This window comes from Dermacentor albipictus, chromosome 8, assembly GCF_038994185.2.
Source record: "Dermacentor albipictus isolate Rhodes 1998 colony chromosome 8, USDA_Dalb.pri_finalv2, whole genome shotgun sequence".
NCBI lineage: Eukaryota > Metazoa > Arthropoda > Arachnida > Ixodida > Ixodidae > Dermacentor > Dermacentor albipictus.
The window spans coordinates 39,850,635-39,876,487 of NC_091828.1; the positions used below are offsets into that span (position 1 = coordinate 39,850,635).

The 25,853-nt window shown below is 46.3% G+C and overlaps 1 protein-coding gene across 2 annotated transcripts in view; it reads left to right on the forward strand.

The window, feature by feature from the left end:
• Positions 1-8,923: 8,923 nt before the first annotated feature.
• LOC135915213 (phospholipid scramblase 1-like) overlaps positions 8,924-25,853 on the forward strand; it is a 109,182-nt gene continuing 92,252 nt past the window's right edge. Inside the window, exon 1 of one of the 2 annotated variants that reach the window (XM_065448238.2) lies at positions 8,924-9,037. Coding sequence is in view for 1 of the 2 variants with exons in the window: in XM_065448237.2 (XP_065304309.2) it covers positions 9,144-9,156 (13 nt within the window). In the remaining variant the exon portion in view is untranslated. Of the gene's footprint in view, positions 9,157-25,853 lie in introns of both variants that reach the window. The other variant, XM_065448237.2, reaches the window with a different exon arrangement.

The window sequence follows — 25,853 nt, forward strand, 5'->3', positions numbered from 1 at the left end:
ACGTATATATACGCGAAAATTTTGCTCACGGACGAATTCGAACACAGCGACACCGAACATTCTGAGGCACGGAGCACCTAACTCTAATCACATTTGAAAATAATAATACCATTAAGGAGGTGCATCATGCGCTTGCTTTAAGCACAAAGGGGATGCATGCATCTCAGCTTTCATGCCCCTGCTGCATGATTAGGAAGTTTCTGCTGCCCATTTCGTAAATGTTACATAAGTAAAAACTTCCTAGATTGAAAAATCATAGATGACTTTACGTGATCGCGACATGTTGCACACTATAGGAAGATTTCTCAACGGTTCTCTCCTCGTAGTCCTAAAATCTCAATTACACAGTCGGCCGTGAAGCTGGCAAGCTTTAGGGTGTCTCAGACTCCTCCGACCACGGTAAAAACGAAAAGTGGAAAGGTAATGGTTTAAACTGGTCGCTTCGCCGGAAATGTGACGAGACATGTGGTACCTCAATCTTGTGCTGCCTTGAAGGCGGAGACGAGGAGAACTGATATGCTGCTCTTTCTTATACACATAAGTATATATACGCGAAAACATTTGCTCACGGACGAATCGGAACACTCTGACACCGGATTTTCTAAGGCACCGAAAACCTAACCCTAATCTCATTTAAAAATAATAACAACATTATGAGGTGCATCATGCGCCAGCTTTAACCACAAAGGGGAGCATGCGTCTCAGCTGGCGCGCCTATGCTGCGCGATTAGGAAGTTTCTGCTGCTCATTTCGTTGATGCCACATAAATAAAATCTTCGTTGTTTTATCCGTTATAAAGGACTTTAATTGATCATGATGGGTTACACAATGTCGGATCATTTCTATATGGTTCTGTCCTCGCAGTCTCAAAATCTAACTTACACAGTCGGCCGTGAAGCTGGCAAGCTATAGGGCGTCACAGCCTCCTCCGACCACGGTAAAAAGGAGAAGTGGAAAGATAATAATTTAAGCTGGTCGCTTCGCCGGAAATGTGACGAGACATGTGGTACCTCAATCTCGTGCTGCGTTGAAGGCGGAGCTGAGGAGAACTGATGTGCTGCTCTTTCTTAAAAACATACGTATATATATGCGAAAATTTTGCTCACGGACAAATTCGAACACAACGACACCGAAAATTCTAAGGCACGGAGCACCTAACTCAAATCACATTGAAAAATAATAATACCATCGATAAGGTGCATCATGCGCTTGCTTTAACTATAAAGGGGATGCATGCATCTCAGCTGGCATGCCTGCGCTGCATGATTAGGAAGCTTCTGCAGCCCATTTCGTAAATGTTACATGAATAAAACTTTCCTTGAATGATAATTCATAGGTGCCTTTGGGTGATCGCTTTGGGTTACACAATTTAGAAAGATTTCCCAATGCTTCTGTCCTCGTAGTCCGAAAATCTCGCTTAGGCGGTCGGCGGTGAAGCTGGCAAGCTCTATGGCGTCTCAGCGTCCTCCAACCACGGTAAAAGCGAGAAGTGGAAAGATAATACTTTAAACGGGTCGCTTCGCCGGAAATGTGACGAGACATGTGGTACCTAAATCTTGTGCTACATTGAAAGTGGAGCAAAGGAGAATTGATATGCCGCTCTTTCTTGTACACATACGTATATATATATACGCGAAAGGTTTTGCTCACGAACGAATTAGAACACAGCGACACCGAACTTTCGAAGGCAAGGGGCACTAACTGCTAATCACATTTAAAATAATATATAACAGATAAGGCGCATCATGCGCTTGCTTTAACCACAAAGGGGATACATGCATCTCAGCTGGCATGCCTCTGCTGCATGATTACGAAGTTTCTGCTGCCCATTTCGTTATTCCTAAATTAATAAAAACTTCCTCGATTCATCAATCATGGATGACTTTAGGTGATCGCGATGGGTTAAACAATGTGTAAAAATTTCAAAATGGTTCTGTCCTCGTACTCCCAAAATTTCACTTACACAGTCGGCCGAGAAGCTAGCAAGCTCCTCCGACCACGGTAAAAACGAGGAGTGGAATTATAATAATTTAAACTCGTCGCTTCGCCGGAAATGTGACGAGACATGTGGTACCTCAATCTTGTGCTGCCTTGAAGGCGGTGACGAGGAGAACTGATATGCTGGTCTTTCTTATACACATACGTATACATACGCGAAAGCCATTGCTCACCTGCGAATTATAACACAGCGACACCGATGTTTCTAAGGCAAGGATCACCTAACTCTAAATGCGTGCAAAAATAATAATTACATCAATAAGGTGCATCAAGCGCTTGCTTTAACCACAAATGGGGCGCATGCATCTCAGCTGGCATGCCTTTGCTGCATGATTAGGAAATTTCTACAGCCCATTTCGTAAATCTCAAGTGAATAAAAATTTCCTTGATTTATAATTCATAGATGCCTTTAGGTGATCGCGATTGGTTACACAAAGTACAATGATTTCCAAACGCTTCTGTCCTCGTAGTCCCAAAATCTCACGTACACATTCGGCCGTGAAGCTTGCAAGCTATAGGGTGTCTCAGCCTCCTCCGATCACGGTAAAGAGGAGAAGTAGAAATATATTGGTTCAAACTGGTCGCTTCGCCGGAAATGTGACGAGACATGTGGTACCTCAATCTTGTGCTGCCTTGAAGGCGGAGACGAGGACAACTGATATGCTGCTCTTTCTTGTACACATACGTATACATACGCCAAAACGTTTGCTCATAGCCGAATCAGAACACTGCCACACCGGATTTTCTATGGTACGGACCACCTAACTCTATTTCGAGCTCAAAATGAGGACAGGAACAGAGGACGTTGGTATAAGGAAATTGTCAAAACGAATTCCTTCAGGGCAGCTATATGCTTGTGTTAATGGTCATGGGGGCTCATTCACTGCAACGTTCTTGTGCAAGTACAAGGTTGCGGATTCGACCACCAGAGCCACCGATTGCATCCTTACGATGTATTGATGAAAAAAAAATGACTCGCCTCCTGTCCCTGTGACAGCAGATCTCCAGTGATCCTGTTGAAATCTGTGACTATTATTGCTGGAGGAAATATTCTTTATGAACGGCAAATCAATGTATGTCCCATGACGCGAAATATCCCGCGTTCCCATGCAATGGTAACTAAACGAATCTGACACGCTTGTTTGACATGCTGACGAAACGTGACGATGGCATCATCTCAAATATCGCGTGATGACATCACGTTAAACATCAGGTTTTGTGATAACGGCATCGCTTCGTGACGATATCACCCGAATACTTAATCTTTGGCGTCATGTTTTTCATTTAGGTGCAGCAAATATAATGAAATTTGGCGTAGCGCTTGCCGAGAAAAACGATTTCTCCTTTCCCATGTATTAAAATAGGAGGCCCTTAGCTAAACCTTCCTATTAACGTGCTTAGCTAAGCACGTCAAACGTGTCGTGATGACGTGATCGCACCAAAGGTCGCGTTGTGAAATCATCACGTAAAATGTTATGTTGCGTGATAACGGCATCGTCTCGTGACGATATCGTCTGTTGTATTCTGAGGACGTCAGTACACCAAACGTGACATCACGCGATGACATCTGAAGACATCCTGTGATGTTTTTTGGAGAAATAGCACACTTTGCGCTGCCCGTTTCTTTGCAATGTCTCCTGAATATGTCCACTTTGTCGTGTGAGCAAAGGTCATGCAGGCGTACACTAAAAATCTCGGCAACCTGGAAGCTAACTTCGCTGTAAAATAAACTGGCAGAGTCAATTGTCTTTGTAGTCTACGAAATGTGAACCATACGCTATTTATTCTTGGTTATAGTGTTTATATATATATATATATATATATATATATGAGACTTAAGAGGAAGCTTTCACTCGGTTGCTCCTATCTAAATACACGTAAAAGGAGAATTTGCATTTAAAATTTGCAGTCTCTTGCATTTAAAAAAAAGACCTAAAATATAGTGACTGTTTCTTTCGAATTCTTGATTTAGATTGTGAAATTGTATTGAAATTGGCGAAAATCTATAATTTTCACAAAATGAAGCTGTCAAGTTTACAACTCTGTAACTCATCAAGGAAAGCTTATAGTACAATTCTGTGAAAAACTTGTTAAAGTACATCCAAAGCGGACCAAATTGATATGTTACACTTCAATCTCAAAAAAATTATGACATGGCAGCACAGCTCTTACAGAACCCTTGTAAAAAACGTAACAAAATTAAGGTAAGATGTAAAATGACATACAGAATTAGGGCTCTTTCAGTTATCTAATGGAGGCTGTTCACACAATGACGATATCTGCTCTTGATGCAGAGCTATGAATTTTTAAACTTCGTGTTTTATTTTTTTTAACTTCAAAATTTTTGAAAATTCTTCTAACAATATTCCGGCCGTAAATCAAAATTTCGCTTCCAACAGTCACTAAAATTTAACTTTCTCTCTGAAATGCAGCAAATTTCATCAAAATCAGTCCAGGGGTTACCTCAGAAAAAAGTATTTGCGTTGTACATGTATTTTGACAGGCCGCGTCTTAGTTGCGCCCGAGATAAAGCTTCCTCATAATGGAAAGATGACTTTGAAAGTTAACTCAGATATAGCGGTACAAAACCTGTGACTACAGTAGCCCACATGCAGTGGCACATACCCCATGCAGCTCTGTGGTACATAATTTGAGTGTTACGTTGGCGGCATCCGGCTAAGGAAACAAAGATATGTGCTGCACAATCAGCGGGATCGGCCCACTTAAACGACGAGTACCCCAATGTCATCTTTAGCACATAGGAAAGAGATGATCCTGCTTCCAATGATGATGATGACACACTGAATGTACTGGCATCCCATTCGAAATGGGCCAGTGACAAATTGTCGCCCAGACTGCTTGATTTTTTCGCGTTCTTTGTTTGATGGATGGATGCATGTTATGACCATTCCCTTTGGAACCGGGCGGTGGGTTGCGCCACAAAGCTCTTGATATTATACTTCATAATGTCCCACGAAGGTTTAAAAAAAGAAAAAAACAAACGAAACACTATGAACCCCCCCAACCACATTTTTCTGTACACCTACATCGAATTTTGCCTTTGTGCGTCTCCTCTTTTCTGTCGTTTCTCTAGTTTTCTTCCACCAATCCTCCAATCGCTTCTTACTACTCCTTATTGAGGACATATTTCCTTTTCCCCTGCTCTCGATGAACCCAAGGGATTCAACCAGGCCAGTGGTACCTAAATTGACCATTGGGCAGATGTCTTCACATTCTCATAAAACATGCTCCATCTTTTCCCCAGCTTTAGCGCAGCAGGCACATGCTTCTTCCTTCGTATGGCTCTCTTTATAGGTACGTGTTCTAAGGCATCCTGATTTCGCTTCGAAAAGTAATAAGCTTCTCTTGGTTGTGATAAATTGGTTCTTTAATAATTTCGTTTTCCCCTCTTAAATAGTTTCTCATGAGTGGTTTATTATCATTGCCGCCACACATGAGATTATTTCAGCCGCTCTGACTTTCCACTTGACGTTCTTTGTTGCTGTGTTGCCCACCCAACAGGCCGCATGCTTGCTGGTAAGCTTCCTAATTCTTTTCCTCCACTGCTAATCAATGCTTTTCCTGTACATATACCTGAATACTATAACAGCCCATTTACTTTGTTTCATATTGCTCAGTCTTCTTCATAAACTATTTTACTGTGAGCTTCCCTCACTTCAAAACTAGTCCCCTTTTTACCCTGCACTACTTCATTTGTAGTCTATCCGTGAGCACCCAATGCGAGGCATCCCACTGACCTTTAATTCCAATAGAGTCCTGCGCGTACCCATGATTTAAAGGAAACAACCGCATTTGGAAAACTAAGTACTGGAACCTTTGAAGCTTTCCACATACCCCGGAGCACCTCGTATATATTGTATCCGCATAGGGTTCTGTGCTTGATTATGGCTGCATTTCTCTTCCCTTTTGCTGTTATTGTTTTTCCTGTGTTTCCGTGTATGTGTTGCCCTCGTTTATCCCATATACCAAGGTATTTATATTCTCTTACCCGAGGTATTTACTGGCCCTGTATTGCCAAAGCCATTGACTACCATAACGCCTGATTTTCAAACCTAAATTTTTGCCTTCCTATCCGCAGATATTAGCCAGACGTTGCAAATTATCTTGCTTATTAGCTAGCAATACAATTCAATACCTTAGACTTCTGTCAAGCAGAGGACCAGGCAGGATTCCATAAAGGCTACTCAACCATAGACCATATTCACACAATCAATCAGGTGATAGAAAAATGTGCGGAATATAACCAACTCTTATATATAGCTTTCATTGATTACGAGAAAGCGTTTGATTCTGTCGAAACCTCAGCACTCATGGAGGCATTGCGGAATCAAGGTGTAGACGAGCCGTATGTAAAAATACTGAAACATATCTATAGCGGCTCCATAGCCACCGTAGTCCTCCATAAAGAAAGCAACAAAATCCCAATAAAGAAAGGCGTCAGGCAGGCAGATACGATCTCTCCAATGCTATTCACAGCCTGTTTGCAGGAGGTATTCAGATACCTGGGTTGGGAAGAATAGGGGATAAATGTTAATGGAGAATACCTCAGTAACTTGCGATTCGCTGATGATATTGCCTTGCTTAGTAACTTAGGAGACCAATTGCAATACATGCTCACTGACCTGAAGATGCAAAGCAGAAGAGCGGGTCTGAAAATTAATCTGCAGAAACCTTTACAGTAGGTAGCGAGGCACTGGAAGTGGTAAGGGAATACGTCTACTTAGGGCAGGTAGTGACGGCGGATCCGGATCATGAGAGGGAAATAATCAGAAGGATAAGAATGGGCTGGGGTGCGTTTGGAAGGCATTCTCAGATCATGAACAGCAGGTTGCCATTATCCCTCAAGAGAAAAGTGTATAATAGCTGTGTCTTACCAGTACTCACCTACGGGGCAGAAACCTGGAGGCTTACGTTTCTGGTTCGATTCTCTTTACTGGGTGCAAGTTTAATCCCCTTAATATATTAAAAAAGAGTTGTGAAATACCAGGATAATTGTTAGTTTTGTGCCAAATGAGATGTTTCAGGAAGTAGCGCGTACACATTGCTCACTGTACACATGCTCACTGTGTACACATGCTCACTGTACCCATTTCTTTCACATTGTTTGCGCGTATTCAGATAATATTGAAATATGACTTTCTTGGTGAATCGAATGCATTTTCTTGAGGTTCAATTTTCCCGAATACGCGCCACGCAGTTTCTTTTTTGAGAACATCCGTATAGATATACGTAGCCTTGTAAAGAATTAATGGCCATCGTTGTAGCTCTGCGTAGGCTGCCATCAACATAGTCGACGTCTGCCATTCCATGACTCTCACTATCCCTGCGCTTATTTCGATCTATCTTGGAGAAGACACTGCGAGATTTACTGAACATTGACATTTACTGAATATATCGTGCCCATTTCATTTTCGAATTACTCCATATTCGCAGGTGGGCTACTTAAATTGTGTACCGGATCAAGCAGGATTACGTCGCAATGAAATGACTGACTCGCTTGCCAAAGCTTCCCTGGATTGTTCCGTAGTTCTGGCGTTGCCTGGTGACGTAGTTTGTACCTGTAGTGTGATGCACAAAAGTGTACCTTAATCAAGCGTATATGAAAATAAAAACACTACAATTGAATTCTGAATGGCAGCGTCTGCAATTCCCTTGCGATCTCAAATGGTGTTCTACCGAGTCAACATGAAGTTGCCTTTACAATATTGCGAGGCCGTATTCTGCAGTTAGTATTCCTTTGCAGAAAACGGGCCTGACGCAGTACCCTCTTTGTCAGTTGCGTAATAAAATGGCGACAAACGATCATTTCTTTTTCTACTGTGGATTTTCAGTAGAAAAAAAAATATGCATCCTAAGGCTCTGTTTCTTCAACTCGTATGATGCCATTCTCTTTCCCAATAAATGATTATAATGATGATGATTTCCTTCATATGTCACCTACCACCTCGGGGTATTGACCAAGAAACGGGTGGTACAATTAAAGTAAAATTGTCCTTTCAGTAGAGGACTCGACCCTGGGTCCCAACTAGAGGCGTGTTTGCCTCTCCATATGGAATTTCACTGGCAACACAGAAAGTTCGGTGCAATAAGTCGGCATTATACAGATTTAGCGAGCGTTGCTTACGGTCCGCTCCGCACACATTTCCCGCGCAATGGTGGATGCATAGAAGGCGTTGATTTCTTTTATCTGACAAGCGTGTCTGCCAGAATAGCCAGTGACGTTCTCTCAGCTTTGCTGAAAAACGATAAGGAAACCAAAGAAACGTATGCAGCGTTTTACGTTGCGCTGCCGCCGTGAGCCTAACACGCACGCGCTTTAGTGCTCTCGATAGCGTTAAGGTAAGCGGCTGTGTGGAAATGTTTATGATACGCCGGTCTGGGCTAAGCGCATAATAAATCTTCTGCTAAATCAGTCTATTACCCTTATCCTCTCTGTAAAACTGTTCACGCAATTTCTAGTTTTATTTCATTCATTTCCGAGTAATCCTGCAGTATTCATTTTGTGTATCTATTCCTCAACTTTGACGTTTCATTGTATTTTATTTTATCTGATTTTATCTTTTGTTTGGCTGTTCTTGGCCAATCAGTCGCTGTGTGTATGCGGCAAAGTATATAAATTGCCAAGAGGGCAGGGAGCCGCCTCACAGCAGCTTGTTGCAACACACCTATCAACATTACCAACTCGACAACTATCATCTCAATCTAAAAATGTTATCACATGCACCCCCTATAGCCACTTGGTAATCTTTGTTGCCCTTGTTACTGCTGCTTGCGTTGTATCTGCCTGGTTTCCCTGCCTTCTAGTTTTCCTCTTGCACCTACCTGCGTGTTCTGAACTCCGATTCTTGGTTCATTCATGAAAGTGGTGGGTACGTGCCAAGTTCAAGGACAATCGCGATCACCATCATAATCATCTAACCTCGCACAAGTACTTAGCCGCGAACGCGGCCGGAGCTGGACCGGTCCACACGACGACCAGCAGCGAAAGCACTACCCGACCAGTGGCCGAGCCATCAGTGTGAGTGGCGTTTCTTTAATAGCGTTTCTTTAACTGAACCTCGGTGTGCCTGATTCAGAGGCTGGACGTCCACTTGAGACGAAATGCTCATTTTACGCGGGTACCTATGGAGCCTGAAGGTAAGCTCGTTGGGCATTCATGCCAAAAGCGCGTATCGCTTACGCTAAAGCACAGGAAACTCGAAAAAGCACTCTAAGTGGCACGCTTTTTTGAAGCAGCGCACAGCTTTAAACTTGCTTCCCTATGTCACGGTCGGTGGGTGGTTTGACAAGTCCCACGAAGTGCGTTATATACCCCCCCCCCCACCCACTGGAATGACCGAAGTTGATTTTCACATCGTCGTACCTGGAACTAGCACACCCCAACCTATTTGGCCCATATTTCATTTCTTTTGCCCTTTCTACCTCACTCTGTAGAAATCTCCTAAGGCATTTCAATCTCTCAGTCCCTCCTCCGTGCGGATGAACATCCTGTACGCGACATTACAATGGCTGGCAAAAATCTGTGCTTTTCATTGCAGCCCTCTCTCACCCTGATCTCAGCAATTATTCTTTCTTTCGAGACCTGGGCTCAAGGTTTCAGTTGAATATCAACTGTGTTCGCCCTGCCATACACTACTTCCTCTTTGACACAAAAGGGATGTTGAGGTAATTTGATACTTACTTTGTTTCTTTCTTGAATTCTAATGGAAACACCGAGTACCATTTATTCCATTTTCATATAATTTTAGTTGGTTTTCTTTTTCGTTACACCATTGTACTTTTGCTTTGTGTTTCCTATGATAGAGTGCCGAACTGCTCGTGTTTTCTGCCCAGCTATTAATTATTCATTGTTAGTGGCACCAACTTTTCCTCCACACTCTTATTTTTCTTCTCAAGCCTAGGTCTAAACCGTATTCTTGTTGACGGAATGGGACAATGTTTGTCGGTGGCGGCGAACGATACTTTGCAAGTTGTTTGCAGCATTGTGGAAACTGCAAGGCTCCATCGCGAATGTGAAGGCCGAATGAAACTCGAGATGTGTTCATACGCACCTCGTCGTGTGCTCATAGGCTGCTGATATACGCTGTGTACCATGTGCATGCGCAAAGGTTCTGGCAGGTGAAGTATCTCCGTAGGGCATCACGTACCAAGCAGAAACAAGACTTTATTATCCCGCCACAAATCAGATACCTGCATCCTGAACTGTATATTGCTGCTCAGAGATATCGCGTGCGTGCGCCTGGTACTTTCGGCAGTGCTGGAAACTTGTTAGATGGAGGATAGCTTGGACAGGTCTCTTGCACTCAAAATCGACGATCTCAAACTCAAACTCAAACTGCTCGCGCAGTCATTAAGCACATATAGCTAGAGTAGGGGAGTTTAGTTCTCCAAGTCATGTAAGGATTGCGAAGGTTTTCTTGCGTTAGTGTACCTATTTTCTTGGAAAATATCAAAACTGGTACGTACGCAAAGTGTGATTGCTGAAAAACCGCTTAATTACGTTTCTGATTACGTGGCTAGTTATTGTATTTTTCTCTTCTTAATTTTCCAACTGGACTCATCGATGCCTTCGTGCTTCTGTAGTGCAAATAAATGAAATTAGAGGGATAATGATCAAAAACATGAAAAACAAAATGATGGAAGCAGCAAACTTCGACTCGTAAGATGCGAGTGTTCCGTTACGCAGTAATTATCCAAAAAATTCGAAACAGTCGGCTGCATTTTTAGAGGATTGTGAGCACATGGCGGCTGCGCGCTGCCACGCGCTGGGCTGCGCGCCTACTACCGTGGCGTCATGTGTACCAGTCTGCAGTAGCAGCAATCATAATGTTAGCTACAAGAATTATTGGAGACAACTCTGCCTTTGGTAGATTTGTCTAATATTCGTGCTTGGGGATTGAGACGTTCCCGTCGCTTTGTTTATTACGATTTCTATGACTTCGTTGTCGTTTAATGACAGATATATCTATTCTTTTCGAAGTGAAGAAGACAGTGCGAAGACGTACAATCGCTACTCAATGCGACGGTTCAGCTTGTCTGGGTGGCCAAGTCGAAACGCGCTAAGCGTCTCAAAGCATTGGATTGCGCGTGATGACTACAAAAGCACGTCTTATGTCGCGTGTCGAAGCATGCATCCGTGGCGTACACTTCCTATTCAGCCATCAAGGATAGCGGACGCGGAATGTCGGCCTGTTCACAGGAGGTTTCAGCGGTGCACTCACGTCGCGTAAGCAGGATTTTACCTGAAGTCGACGAGGACTTTGAAAATTTTCGCCACATTTTCCACTAGCACGTGTCATTTTGAACAGAGTGTTTTGCAAGGAGATGTTCGAGTGCGCCCCTTAAGTGCCGAGGATTTTCGACACGCTTAGAACAAGGAATGGCCACTCCCTGACGCTGAGGCTATGGCCGCCTACCACATCAACCACGTCTAGGCCGTGACAATAAAGAACGCCGGGGCGACGAAGCAGCTGGCTGGACTGAAATACTTTCAGGCCAAGGGGCGACGTTGTCTCGTCATCGATCTGCAGGAGCACCAGGTTAGGATCCGGATTCATTGAATACTACACGGAGTGGCAGACGATGGCATGCGCGCGGCGGTGGCGGCGTCTGGAAAGGTGACTAACCCCCGTATTCAGAAATACAAATTAAGTTGAAGCCCATGTTTGACTTGATCTCAGTGACGCCTATCGTGAACATGCCGAAGGAAACGCAGTGAGCGTCTTTGGGCACGTGAATGCCAGGCGTCATTTAAAGCATGTCAAGCCTCAGCTTGAAATTAAGTTACATTTATGAATATGGCGGTAAGTGGAGGGAGTGAACGAGATAGGATGGACAACCCGGAATGTGCTCATGAAGCCCAAGAGTGATCCAAAGTTGACGACCTGCCACACCGGATCCGCGTCACCGGGGAACTAGCCCTGCTGCTTGCACCTGCTCGGCCTATGCAGTGCAAATTGGCAGAGCTTTCGGTGCCATGCTTAGGGATATGCTATATCGCGAGCGCAAGCTGGCGCGGGTCTCACACTACCAGCGTTTTGGTCAAGTCGATGCTGAGTTCATCCTTTCCTACGCCGCAGTAACGGGGACAGCTGATAGTTAGGGTTCAACGGTGCATAATATGGACGTGACAGAGGCAGAGGTCGCAGCGAAATGTAATGGAAATGTGACCACAACTGGGCTGCATTGCGATACCTCAACTGCAGCATGTGAAGATCGAATGAGAAGCGGTCTACAGCCCGCCGCACCCTACGGCAAAACCGGCTGACGAAAGAGACGATTCGGCAAAACATACAAGTTGTGAAGTAGCCAGAGCGTCGGCAGTAACGTCTACCAGGCCGCGAAAAGCGTTCCTCGTAGTGCCAGTGCGGACATTGACGCTTCCAGTGTGTCACCTAACACCAGCGACGTCTCTAGGAGCAATGGCGTCGCTATGCAGTTAAAAGACCACTAGAAGACGCCGCAAGCCAAGAAGACATGGTGGACGCGTGAAGCATGTAGGGACCGCCCGAGAAGACAACAACGGGTATGCTCACGAACCTATCAACAAGCGCCACCGGTGTCTCTTAGGATACTGACGTCGGTTCGGCGGGCAAAAGGTCCCCGGAAGACACCCCAAGCCAAGAAGATAAGGTCGGCGCTTGAAGCATGGAGAGGCCGCCTAAGACACCAAGGGGTATGCTCACGAACTTTTCACTGAACGCCAGCGGCGTCTTTCGGAGTACTGGCGTCGGCTCGGCGGTTAAAAAAATACCTGGAAGACGCCGCAAGCAAGAAGTCAAGTTCGGCGCGCAAAGCAAGGAGGAACCGCCTGGGTAAAGAGAGAAAGAGAGAGAGAAACAACTTTACTGGTCCATTATGAAATCCCACGCGTTAAGCGTCTGTTGAGGTGGCTCCCTCTTCACGTGCTCCATATGCTTCCTGTGCCGCCTGGCCCCTGTGGATCACCGGAGCTGGTCTTGCAGCACGAGGCTGGACGGCATGATCTCCCATCGTTCGTAAAGGGTGGGGATAGCAGAGGGGTTAGTTATGGGTTTAGGTGGGGGTTGGTCTATGGAAAAATTGCACTCTCCTATGACGTGCCGAAGGGTGCCTAGTGCATTGCGATGAGGACATGTGTTCTTGTATCTTTCTGAGTATATTTTGTTCAGGAGGCAGGGGTGGGGAATGTATCCTGCCTGGTTGTGCTTGTATATTGATTGCTCGGCTCTGGTCAAGGAGTGGTGGGGGTGCGGGAATGTCTTCCTGCCGTCCCTGTAATATTTGACTATATCTATGTAATTTGTGATGGGTTACCATCCCATTACCTCCTCCTCGGTGGCCCGGGAGTTGAGCGCTCGGGCCTGTTGTGTAGCATATTCGTTGCCCTCAACTGAAGAGTGAGCCATGACCCAAACTAATTCGATTGTTTGTTTAGGAGGCGTAGCCTTTCCGAGGATTTTTAATGCCGCAAGGGACACCCAGCCATATCTGCAGTTTTTGTAGGCATCTTGTGAGTCCGCGACGATCTTGGTGACGTTAGGTTGCAGGAGCGCGAGAGCTATCGCCGCTTCTTCTGCTTCGTCGGAAGACGCAGTGCAGATTGATGCGCAGGTGACCACCTTTTCTAGCCCGGTGAACATGACTGTTGCTCTCGAGGAGCGTTTGGATAGACAAGCGTCTGTATATAGGACTGTGTCCTCTTCCTCCAGGGTCCTGGAGATGGCTCTTGCCCGGGCATCGCGTCATCCGGCATGCCTTGTGGGGTTCACGTTGCGCGGTAGTAGTTTGCATTCCAGCTTCTCACTCAACTTTTCAGGTAATTAGCCGTGGTGGGTGTAGTGCGATTCCTGCCATCCTATGTTGCAGAGGACGCTTCGGCCCACCTTGGTCTGGCTAAGGCGTAACCTTTGATTGGATAGGTGGACTTCTATAAGCTCGGCTACTGTGTTGTGGACTGCAATTTGAAGTAATTTTGTCGTGGATGAATTTATGGGAATACCCAGGGCCTGCTTCGTGGCTTTCCTGGTTATCACGTCAAGTTATAAGACGTCCCTCTTGAGGAGATGCAGGTATGGCGCTGCGTAGCAGATTCGTGAGACTCCAACGGGTACGCTCACGAACCTGTCACCGAACGCCAGCGGCGTCTCTTAGGGTACTGGCGTCGGCTCCACGGTTGATAGGTCCCTGGAAGACGCGGCAAACCAAGGCAAGGTCGGCGCGCGAAGCATGGAAGGACCGACTGAGAAGGCACCAATGAGTACGCTCACGCATCTGTCAACGAACGCCAGCGGTGTCGCTCGGAGTACTAGCGTCTGCTCGGCGGGCAAAAGGTCCCTGGAAGACGCTGCGAAGCAAGAGGACAAAGTGGGCGTGTGAAGCATGAAGTAATCACCTAAGAAGACACCAACGGGTACGCTCACAAACCTGTCACTGAATGCCAGTGGTGTCTCTTGGAGTACTGGCGTCGGCTCGGCGGTTAAAAGCTCCCTGGAAGACACCCCAAGCCGAGAAGGGAAGTTCGGTGCGCGATGCATGGAGGGACCGCCTGCAAAGGCCGCAACGGGTAGGCCCATGAACCTGAGCACAAGTCCTGGCGGCACGACGGATAAAAAGTTGTCGACAAGCCGTTTTTGCAATGTGGGGAGACCTGCCCACTGGGCGTTCACGTAGGCATCTAGCATTGAGCTAGACGTGCAAGGTAAGTGCCATGCTCCGGGCTTACTGTCTCCACAAATCAATGATGGCCTCTCACACGCAACTTACACTCGCCACTCTAAACGCTAGAGGTCTGGCCTCTAGAAAAAAACAGTGAACTGTAGTCATTATTAATAGAAGAGGATCTTGAAGTCTTGGCTGTGCAGGAGGTTTCGTCGACACTACAAAGCGCTGTTTTAAACTTTTAAAGAAAAATTTCTTGGGAGAATGACAGGGCTGCACGATGACAAGGTAATAGTTTTCTAATCGCCGATATCACAAACGGTATAGTACAAAAAGCTATAGATGACTGAAAAGTGGAAGGGGAGGAGGTGTCTGCGAACCTGCTGCTGAGGTTCACGGTATTACGCTGTTGTGCGCCACCCTATGCAGGTCCGGAGGGTGCGTACTCGATCTTAGAAAGAATCCAGGACTGGCTGGAGAAATGTTTCTTCATTTTTTTTCGTATATTTGTGCTTTGCTATTCCACCTATAGTGAAATTACATGCCGTGGTATATGTGTTTACGCTCCAAGCATTGTACAAGAACACGTAAATTTCCTTTCTAACCAAAGAGAGTATATGTGCATCGATAAGCAGCTTGTTTCGGTCGGGCATTTTATTTGTGTTTTGCACTCAAGTGATCGGTAAAGTCGTATAATGGTTAAAGACGCAAGAAGTGAAGTAGTGTCACAAATACATTGCAGAGTATGATCTAGAGGATATTGCAGAGTACCTGGAGGGCTGCGGAGCTGTGCAGCACGCACGTATTCAGGGCAGGAGTCACGCCGGCTTGGACCGACGGTACCTGCCAGTAGATACGATCGAAAAGCATCGCAGTGGTGGCATTTAGCCGATTTCGTTTACTGATCACTGCCTTGTATAAAGTAAAATAGGTTCAAAGAAAGAAAGCAGTATTTTTTCATGGGAGCAGTGGAAACTGAATTCAAATCTATTAAGGGTGAATCATTGAACTGAGCATTGATGCACGAAATTGAGAGTACTCATCAGGATAGTGTTGACAAAATTGGAGAGCAGTGGGAATTTCTCAGGAAACAAAAAAAAATTAAAGCGATAGAAAGATCCAGGATTTCATTGTTTAAAGCCAAAAAGAAATAGAGCTCTTAAGACGACTCTTGAAAGCTAACAGCGGTTGAACTCGAAAACCCAGTGTGTATGCCGAAGACATGCATAACATCAAGCAGAAACTGGGGCTTTATGATAAGCTTATCGCGGAGCGCTAGTGAGAGCAATAGTAGTTGCGATGGCTATAGATGATAGTCCAAGAAAAGGAGCAATTGGACAGCAGGAAAGTCGCTACCAGCGGAACCATATAGATTTTATTGAAGATAACGAGAGGGAAATGACAGACAATGACAGCATAGGACGTACGTTTGCTCGACACTACGAAGGGCTGTTTGATTCTATGCCTGTGCATGCAGATAGATTTAAAAAAGAATTTCTATAGAGAACTTCATAGCGGCACGATTACACAAGAACTGTTTCGGAATCACCGATATCACAAATGCGCAGTACAAAAGAGCTACAGAATAAAATATGTATATATAGATATAAGAGATTCAGGTATAGATGTGAAAAGATACAGTCGTTTCGGGTGAAGCATATGCCACCCCGAGTAACCGGGGCAGGCATATAATATATGCCTGCCCCGGTTACTTTGGAGCATGTACTGTATTAATATCAAAGAAAGAAGAGACGGAGAACTTACAGTTGGTTTCCTCATACAGCAAAATGGCAGCGGATTGGGCGAGTTGGTGTTGCATGGTAACAATAAAAATTCAAACAGCGCATAAACGACGGGACCAGAATGAGGAGGAGACAAACACGGCGCCGTGTTTGTCTCCTCCTTATTCTGGTCCCGTCGTTTATGCGCTGTTTGAATTTTTATTGTCCTCATACAGGTCTATATCACTAACTCATCATCATCATCATCGTCGGCAGCAGCAGCAGCAGCCTAGCTTATGTCCAGTGCCGGACGAAGACCTCTCCCTGCGATCACCAATTACCCCTCTCCTGCGCCAACCAATTCCAACTGGCACCCGCGAATTTCCTAATTTTGTAGCACCACCTAGTCTTCTGCTGTCCTCTACTGCGCTTCCTTTCTCTTGGTAGCCATTCTGTCACCCTAATCGTTCAACGGTTATCTAATCTGCGCATTACATGACCTGCCCAGCACCATTTCTTTCTCAATGTAAATTAGAATATTGTCTATAACCGTTTGCTCTCTGATCCGAAACCCTTTCGTCATGTCTCTTTCTACTTGTTTAGAATTAAGGTGGCTGTGGAATCTCTGCAGATATTTTCCAGGGTATTTAGGTCAGTGGTCTGTACTCCTTGATTACCCAATGCCTCTGCCTGCTGGTATCTCAACTTAATCAAATGCTTGTTTCGTAATCTATGAAAGCCGTACATAGAGGCCTATTGAACTCCGCATATTTCTCGCTAACCTGATTAATCCCTAGGATGTGATTCATTGTAGAGTATCCCTTCGTGAAGCCAGCCTGTTCCCTTGGTCCAGTGTTGCCCATAATCTATTGGGGGTTATTTTCGTAAGTATTTGATAGAATACTGAGAGTAAGCTAATGCACCTATTATATTACAGTTCTTTAAAGTGTCTATTTTGGTGGAGTAGTATAATATTTTCATCCTTCCAGTTTTCTGGGACCCTTGCAGTCGATAGACACTTCGTATATGGAATCGCTTGTTCTTCTAGAATTATGTCTCCTCCCTTTTGAGAAAAGCGACTGTCATTCTATCTTCTCCTGCCGCTTTTCCCGTTTCATGTCTTGCAAGGACAAGGCTCTTCTAACCTCATCTCTAGTTATCGGAGGAGTCTCTGTGTCCTGTTCAATATTGTTTCGAATGAAGTACTCTTGAGTCCTCTGACTACTGTATAGATCCGTATCAAATTCTTCCGCTGCCGTTCTTATACCTTCGAGATTGCGGATGATAATACCCTGCTTATCTTTCAGTGCATACATCTTGGTTCGTCCTATGCCAAGTTTCCTTCTCACAAATTTCAGGCTGCGTCCATTTTTTACGGCTTCTTGGGTATTTCTAACGTTATAATTTCGAATATCATTTATTTCCGCCTTCTTGATCAGTTCTGACAAGTTCAGCGAATTTTATTTTATCTCTTGAGGTGGGCATTTTCATTCTTTGTCTTTTGTTTATTAGGTCCTCTGTTACTTGGTAGAGCTTGCCTACTGGTCGGCTTAGTGTCTTTCCTCCCACTTCAATTGCTGCCTCTGAAGCCAGCCTCGTTACGCTTTCCTTCATGATCTCTATGTCATCATCATCATCATCTCTCTGTTCTAAGGCTGCGTATTTGTTTGCTAGTACCAGCCTTAATTTGTGTGGTTTTATCCTTACTGCTTCTACGTTGGCCTGTTCCTTCTTGACAATTTTATTCCTTCTCTGTTCAAATTGAGGTGAATCCGAGCCCTCACTAACCTATGATCATTACACTTTACCGTACCTATCCCTTCTACATCCTGCACTATTCCGGGACCGGCAAAAGTACGAAATCAATTTCATTTCTTGTTTTTTCATTAGAGCTTTTCCAGGTGCACTTTCTGTTGCTACGTTTTCCCCTGTGTCAGGCGCCACTCCAAGCCTGCAGATGTAGTGCAGTGGAGAATGTCAAATTCAGGTAGACCATCGTAAAAAAAAAAAACAGGAGGGGGGGATTTCAAATTCCTACTACCGTAATCGAGCATTCTACATCGCTCATTGACATAATCCCGCAAGCGGCTAGGCTACCTTGTAGCCGAATACTATGGCCCAGAGGCCCCTACATGTTTAGGAGATCCGCTGATTTTTCCGCCCTTTGCGTCATAGGTTGCACAGTATAGTGTCAAATATCCGTGGTCTTAATCTCTTCTCTCCCGAGTCTCAGCCATGCACGCGGTATTGAACGCACCTATGTGCACGATATAATTTTCTGAATTTCAACAGCACCTAACACTTGCGTGTAAAAAAAAAGTGAAAGGTTTCAGTGCTTACTGAGAGTCGCCGAGTCGCGCATAATCCGCTTGTCGTGTCTGCTTGTCATTTGGCGTCCGAAATCTGGGGCTCCCATGTAGCTATTCAGAATGGCAAGTCATGCCGCCGTATCGATACCGCTCTAAGCCTCGCACAAAGCAAGGGACCTTGACAGCTTCCAATGCTGTCTTCAGCCTTTCTAAAGCTTTGGACAGCGGTTGTACTCGAGCTAATGAGAAGGAGGAAATGCGGGAGGAGGTAACTGACCCCACAGATTTGGTGGGAACGCTGCAGGTCTAAACGCTATGGTGTTAATAATTGTATGCCTCATTTAACGTACAGTGGCGCCTTCTTCTATAGGTCTGGCATGATTTCAACATTTCGCGCTTGTACGCTATTAAGGAATCTGCTACCACAGCGGTCGCAATGCGATTCTCGGGAGTACAAACGAAAATAAACAAGAAAGAATAACTAATTGCTATTGTGAAATCTTGAAGAAAGTACTAGCAAGGCGACTACAGAATGTAAATAAGGAATTGATTGGTCCCCACCGAACATGTGGCATTATGGGGCGTTCATTTGTGACTAATATACATAAGATACGGTACGTGATGGAGTGCCTTGGCATTATAATAGCCGGGGTAGCAGTTCTGCAGCGCCATCTTGAGGAAGCGTTTGTGTGCTTCACGATATTTTGCTAGCCATCCTTGGCCTCGTTAATGTCTGATCTCTCATTAGAGATGGCGTAGCTTTGAAGTACCGGAACGGCACTACCCGTTTAATCGTTAGCAAGTCAGTGGGGGCCCCCAATGGCCTAAAGCGTTCTATACGTCAGGCCTGTCCCCTGAGCCCACTTATATTCAATATTGTTACGCGCTAAGGTAAGAGTAAGCAGCAGTATCAGCAGCCAGACACGAAAATATCAGGCACAAGAAGGGCGGTTCTCCAGCTGGCGCAAGATCCTTGACTTCGTCGTCTTCAATCGCCGTTTTTGCTGGGCACATAGAGACTACACAAATTAGGTAAGACAAAAAAAAAGGGGGGGGGGGGGACGTGCTAGCACACATACGGAAATCCACACGGAAAAATGTGTTCTGTTGTCGGGAACAAAAAAAAAACACGCTTCGCAGTTCTTTGGAGGAACACGCGACGACAGCAAAAAGAAAAAAAAAGGTTGTTTCACTAGTACACTTCACCGTGTAAAATACGGCTTAAGGCAGACGACATGTACAGTCTCTGCGCGTGGTAAACAGCGCTTGGGCGATGGCAGGTCTCCGTCTTGAATCACTTCATAGTTCACGTCGCTTACATGCCTTAGTACCGTGTATGGTCCGAAGCACTTGCTGAGGAGTTACTCGCTGAGGCCTCGCCGTCTAATGCGTATCCTAACCAAACTTGGTCACCAGGCTCATAGGTAACTTGTCGATGGTGGAAATTGTGCCTTATTGCATCTGTACACTGCTGCTGTCTTATGTGTGCGCGGGCCAGTTGACGCGCTTCCTCGGTGCGCTGAATGTACTTCTCGACGTCAGGAGCTAACTGGTTGAGCTGGTCGGCATCTTCATATGTAATCATGGCGTGTAGCATAGCTTGGACATCTCGACCATAAACGAGGCGAAATGGCGTGAGTGGTGTAGTTTCCTGCGTGGCAGTGTTGTACGCAAACGTTTCGTACGGTAGGATTTCTTCCCACGTTTTGTGCTGCACATCCACGTACATAGCGATCATGTCTGCCAGTGATTTGTTTAGTCTTTCTGTCAAGCCGTTAGTCTGAGGGTGGTATTCAGTGGCCTTTCGATGACTCGTGCAACGCAGCTTGAAGATGTCGTCCAGAAGCTTCACCGTAAATGCCATCCGTCGGTCAGTGATGATGAATGCCGGTGCGCCATGCCGAAGCACAATGTGATGCATAAAAAACTAGGCAACTTCAGATGCTGTCCAGCGTGGTAGTGCCTTCGTCTCAGCGTAAGGAGTCAAGTAGTCAGTTGCGACAATGATCCACTTATTGCCGGAGGAAGACAAGGGAAATGGTCCAAGAAGGTCCATTCCAACTTGATCAATTGGTGTACGCGGAGGGTCGATAGGTTGTAGAAGGCCTGCAGGCTTGAAGGGTGGTGACTTGCGGCGCTGGCATTCACGGCATCCTTTGAAGTAGCGTTTGACGCAAGCATTCAGTCTAGGCCAGTAGTACAGTTGCCGTACCCTGTCCAGAGTCCTTAAGTAGCCCAAGTGACCAGATGTCGGCTCGTTGTGGCAGGTTAATAGGATGTTGTCACGAAGGGCTTGAGATACTAGTAGAAGATGTGGTTTGTCGCCGGCACCTGTGTTTCTTTTGTATAAGATGCCCCGTCGTAGGCAAAATGATGACAACTTTCGCGAAAGTGGGCGATGAATGGACGCCATGCCACCTTCTAAGTGATCGAGGATGGGTCTTAACTCAGCGTCCGATTGCTGAGCAGGATGCGTTGTTGGTCAAGTTCGTTCATTGTAATTGGGAACATTGGTTGCGCTTACTAGACAATCACAAGTAAGAAGACAGGACAGGCGTTTCTGATTCCTGTTTAGCGAGCAGATCCGGCCCGCTGAGCGCTCCGAGAAAGGCGCTGTCGTCTTCCTCGTCATGATTCTGAGATTCAACAGGTTCCCGTGATAATGTGTCAGCATCTTCATGTTTCCTGCCTGACTTGTACACGATGGTGATGTTAAATTCCTGGAGTCGCAGACTCCAACGTGCCAATCGTCCAGAAGGGTCCCGGAGGTAGGTCAACCAGCACAAAGCGTGATGGTCGGTCACAACTTTAAGTGGCCGCCCATAGAGATACGGCCTAAAGTTTGTGGTAGCCCAAATAACCGCAACGCACTCCTCTGTGGTGGAATAATTGGACTCTGCGGGTGACAGAGTGCGGCTCGCGTACGTGATAACTCGTTCAGTCCCGTCTTGCCGTTGCACCAGGACAGCTCCGAGACCGATTTTGCTGGCGTCAGTGCGTACTTCTGGGTCAGCATCCTCAACAAAATGACCGAGCACGGGAGGAGAAGACAATCGACGTTGTAGCTCCGCAAAGGCGGTCTGTTGTTCATCAGTCCAGAGGAATGGCGTGTCGTCACGCGTAAGGTGAAATAGCGGGTCTGCAATCCTTGAAAAATGTTCAATGAAGCTTCAATAATATGCACACAAGTCCAAAAATCGTCGCACACCTTTCTTATCGGTTGGAGCGAGAAAAGCTGCTACGGCAGCAGTCTTCTCGGGATCGGGCCGAACACCTGCCGCGCTTACGACGTGACCAATGAACTTCAGTTCCTCGTAACCAAAATGGCATTTCTCTGGCTTGACTGTAAGATCAGCGGATCGAATGACTTCGAGTACATTCCGAAGGCGTCGAAGGTGCTCGTCAATAGTTTCCGAAAAGACAACGACATCATCGAGATAGACGCGACAGCTTTTCCATTTGAGGTCAGCGAGAACGGTATCCATCATTCGCTGGAATGTGACTGGAGTGGAACAGAGGCCGAAAGGGAGTATTCTAAATTCCTAAAGGCTCTCCGGACTTACGAAAGCAGTATTCTCGCGGTCACGCTCATCTACTTCAATTTGCCAGTAGTCACTGTTCAGATCGATAGAGGAGAAATATTTCGTCTGCCTCAGCTTGTCCAGAGAATCGTCGACACGAGGCAACGGGTACACGTCTTTCTTTGTGACGTTGTTTAGCTTCAGGTAGTCAACACAAAATCGAACCATGCCATCTTTCTTTTTAACAAGAATGACTGGCGACGACCACGGACTGCATGAATGCTGGATTACTCAAGCAACAGCTCGCGCAGGGGTTGTCTGTTCCCTTCAGGAAGCGTTCGACTAATGTCGACGTGGCGTAGAGGTGCTTGTGCAGTGCCAATTGCCTCGGAAACAAAATACTCAGTGACATCGGCGATCGGGTTGGCGTAGGCAATGACAGTACCGGGGAAGAGGTGCCGGTGTTCGTAGCTGAAGTTGGCGACGAGAACCTCGCAGTGACCATCATGGAGATCGACAAGGCTTCTTGCTACGCAAACACCATGATAAGCGGGACATAGCGATTGCTTTCTGCGAACTGACGTTTGATTCCAAGGCGTGGTCACTTTCTTCAGAAGTGTGGCCAGTTTTTCGCTGATTATAAAATATTCCGCTCCAGTGTCCACTAAAGCAGTCAATTTACGACCGTCAAACAGTGCAGGAATGTCAAAAGAAATTCTTCCATAATCAGCAGGTGCTGTCGTCGTCGATATATCGTCGGTCCGCGTACGCGTCAGTAGGGGTCCTTGAGCACATCCATACTTAGCGGCCTCACCCCCAAAGGTCTCTGTGGTTAGTTTTCCCGTTGTGGGCTGGGCGACTGACCCTGCACCACGCTTGAATACGTACGGCGAGTCGGAGAAAACCGCCGCGGCGAAGGGGAGCGTGACTGGTGTCGAGCTGACGGAGATCTGCGCTGCTGGGCAACGTATTCTTCAATTTCAGGAGGACGCTGGCCGTACCTAGGTCGCGGCGAGTTCGCTGAGAATCCGCGTAGTCCGAGCTCTCGATAGGAGCACTGTCGGTAGACATTCCCAGCTTCGCCACAGTGAAAGCAAAGGGGACGGCGATCAGGTTCCCGCCACACGTCTGATTTCCTTGGGGTCTGTCGGTGGTCCTCGTATTACGAGGCAGCTTGGATGGGCTCTAGCATGGCCGGGCGCGCGGCGCGGAGCGGGGAGGGAGGTGGGGCAGGTAGCCTCAAGGCTTGCGAATATGACATAAATAGGCTGTCATTGCTTAGCGGTCGAGCTTCTGTGTTGAAGGGTGGTTCTCTTAGCGCATGCTGGACTTCGTCACGGAGAACGCTGGACAAGGAGCTGAGCGTCGGTTGCGAAGGTACCGACAATTTCCGGAGTTCTTCGTGGATCACGGAACTAATGAGCGCTCGACAGAAATTGACGTGATCCCCGAGAGCTCCGAAGAAGTCCGTAGGTGAGGCAGTGTTCACTTGGCGTTCGTATGACGGTATCCGCTGGCGAAGACTCTGCTCCATGGTGATGGCCTCGGAAAGAAATTCTGACACAGTCTTGGCAGGACTGCGCACGAGACCGCCTAACAGCTGCTCTTTCACTCCGCGCATCAGGTACCGCACCTTCTTCCGACATGCTGGGGTCGACTCGGCGAAAGAGACGCGTCATGTCCTCGACGTACATTCCGACACCCTCGTTCGGCATTTGCATACGGGACTGGAGATCACGCTCAGCTCGCTCTCGGCGATCAGGGCTCGCATACGTCTCAAGAATCCGGCGTTTGAATTCTGCCCATGAAGTTAAGGCATCTGCACTGTTCTCATACCAAACACGTGCGCCATCGTTAAGGCTGAAATATACGTCTTTCAGTTTCTCTGCGTAATACCACTTGTTGAAGGCGGCAACACGTTCATAGTGCACCAGCCAATCTTCAACGTCCTCATGTATGGCGCCGTGTAAGGGATTCGGTGTTCGCGGATTGAGTAGCGTGCAATGATTTGGCGTTGTGCCTTCCATACCGGTTGGGGTGGGCGGAGCTGCCATTTTCTCTGGGAGGAGTCCAAACTCAGGGGCTTGTCCATGGATCCTTCTGCTGGCGCGGTGTACAGGCGTGACCGCCGGTACGGGGCTGGCGCTCCTGCTGCCCGGAGAGGTTTGGTGCATAGATTAGGTTACCCAGCACCTCCACCAGTTTGTCACGCGCTAAGGCAAGAGTAAGCAGCAGTATCGGCAGCCAGACACAAAAATGTCAGACACAAGAAGGACGGTTCTCCAGCTGGCCCAAGATCCTTGACTTCGTCGTCTTCAATCGCCGTTTTTGCTGGGCACGCAACGCTGGCACAAAACACCAGGTGGCAATATATATAGAAAATGTGTGTAGCGATCATTGAAAAAAATCAGTATTCACGGCTTCAGATTACATGCATCAGAAGGTAAAATTCTGGCGTATGCAGATGACGTCTCAGTTTGTTGTACAGATAAAGAACGGGTAGCTGCAGCTATCGCAATAGTGAAAGTATTCGGTAAGGTAACTGGCAGCCTGGTGAACTGGGGAAGGTGCCTTGGTTTCTGGCATGGAGTGTGGCCTTCGTCCCCCAGTCACTTTCACCAACGTTAAGTGGCTGACGACACATGTTAAATACCTAGCAGTGACGTTGGAATATTGCGAAAATAACGAGTATTGGCAAGAGCAAACAAGGGAAACAGATAAAAGCTAACAGGTGGTAAGGTGGGCATCCGTCAATGCTTGCAAAAGCTGCAGTTTGCATTCTATTTTTTGGTCACAAAACTCTGGTGGGTAATACAGGTATTGTATTGTTCAAGCATAAATAAACAGAAGCTGCAGCGAGTCTTCGCAGCATTTGTGTGGACTTCAAATTAGGAACGATTTGGTCGCACGAAATGGTTCAGGCGAGTTGAACATAAAGGTTTGGGGTTGACGCAACTCTTTATACAACAGGCCATAAACCGGTTCCCATTTTTTTGAGACTAAGACGATCCTTTCTTGCGCACGGTGTGACAAGTGAGGCTAAGGAGCGCCTTACCTGACCATGTAGTTTGTACAGAAAATATGTCCTATCCTGTTTCTCGCATTTATAAGGAAGGTATTTATGTGTGCGCTTCTTGGCCGTTAGATTTTCGAATGAATACAATTTTTTTTTTCAGGGAACGTAAAACCTGTACAAATATGTATGTGATGTAGTTCTAGCTGTTACAATGTCCAAGGCCTCATTCAGTGGAGGCCAATCGCAAGAAGTGCTTAAGTGGAGAAAAGAATGCAAGTAAAACCAGCCACTAAGTCTTTCTTTTTTTAAGCTTCACACTGGTACATTGCCTGTCGAAAGGTTTTTAGAAGCTTGAGGGTTTTGTTACCCTGGGGATCACATTGCCTGATCGGTAAGAAACCAGAAACTGTAGGTCATGAATATATGCATTGTTGGAATGGTGCCTTCTTTTGGGTTGTACTTCAGAGGACCATCAAGAAAGATTTTCCGTTCGATCCATAGGGTCTTAGATATTTACGTATAGAAAACGAAGAGGGATTGCCGTTTGACCTTACTATGCTAGTTGGCCTTCACTGTCTATGGCGCTCATGTATGGCTAGGTTTCATTGCGATTCGGAGGCTTGGTCGG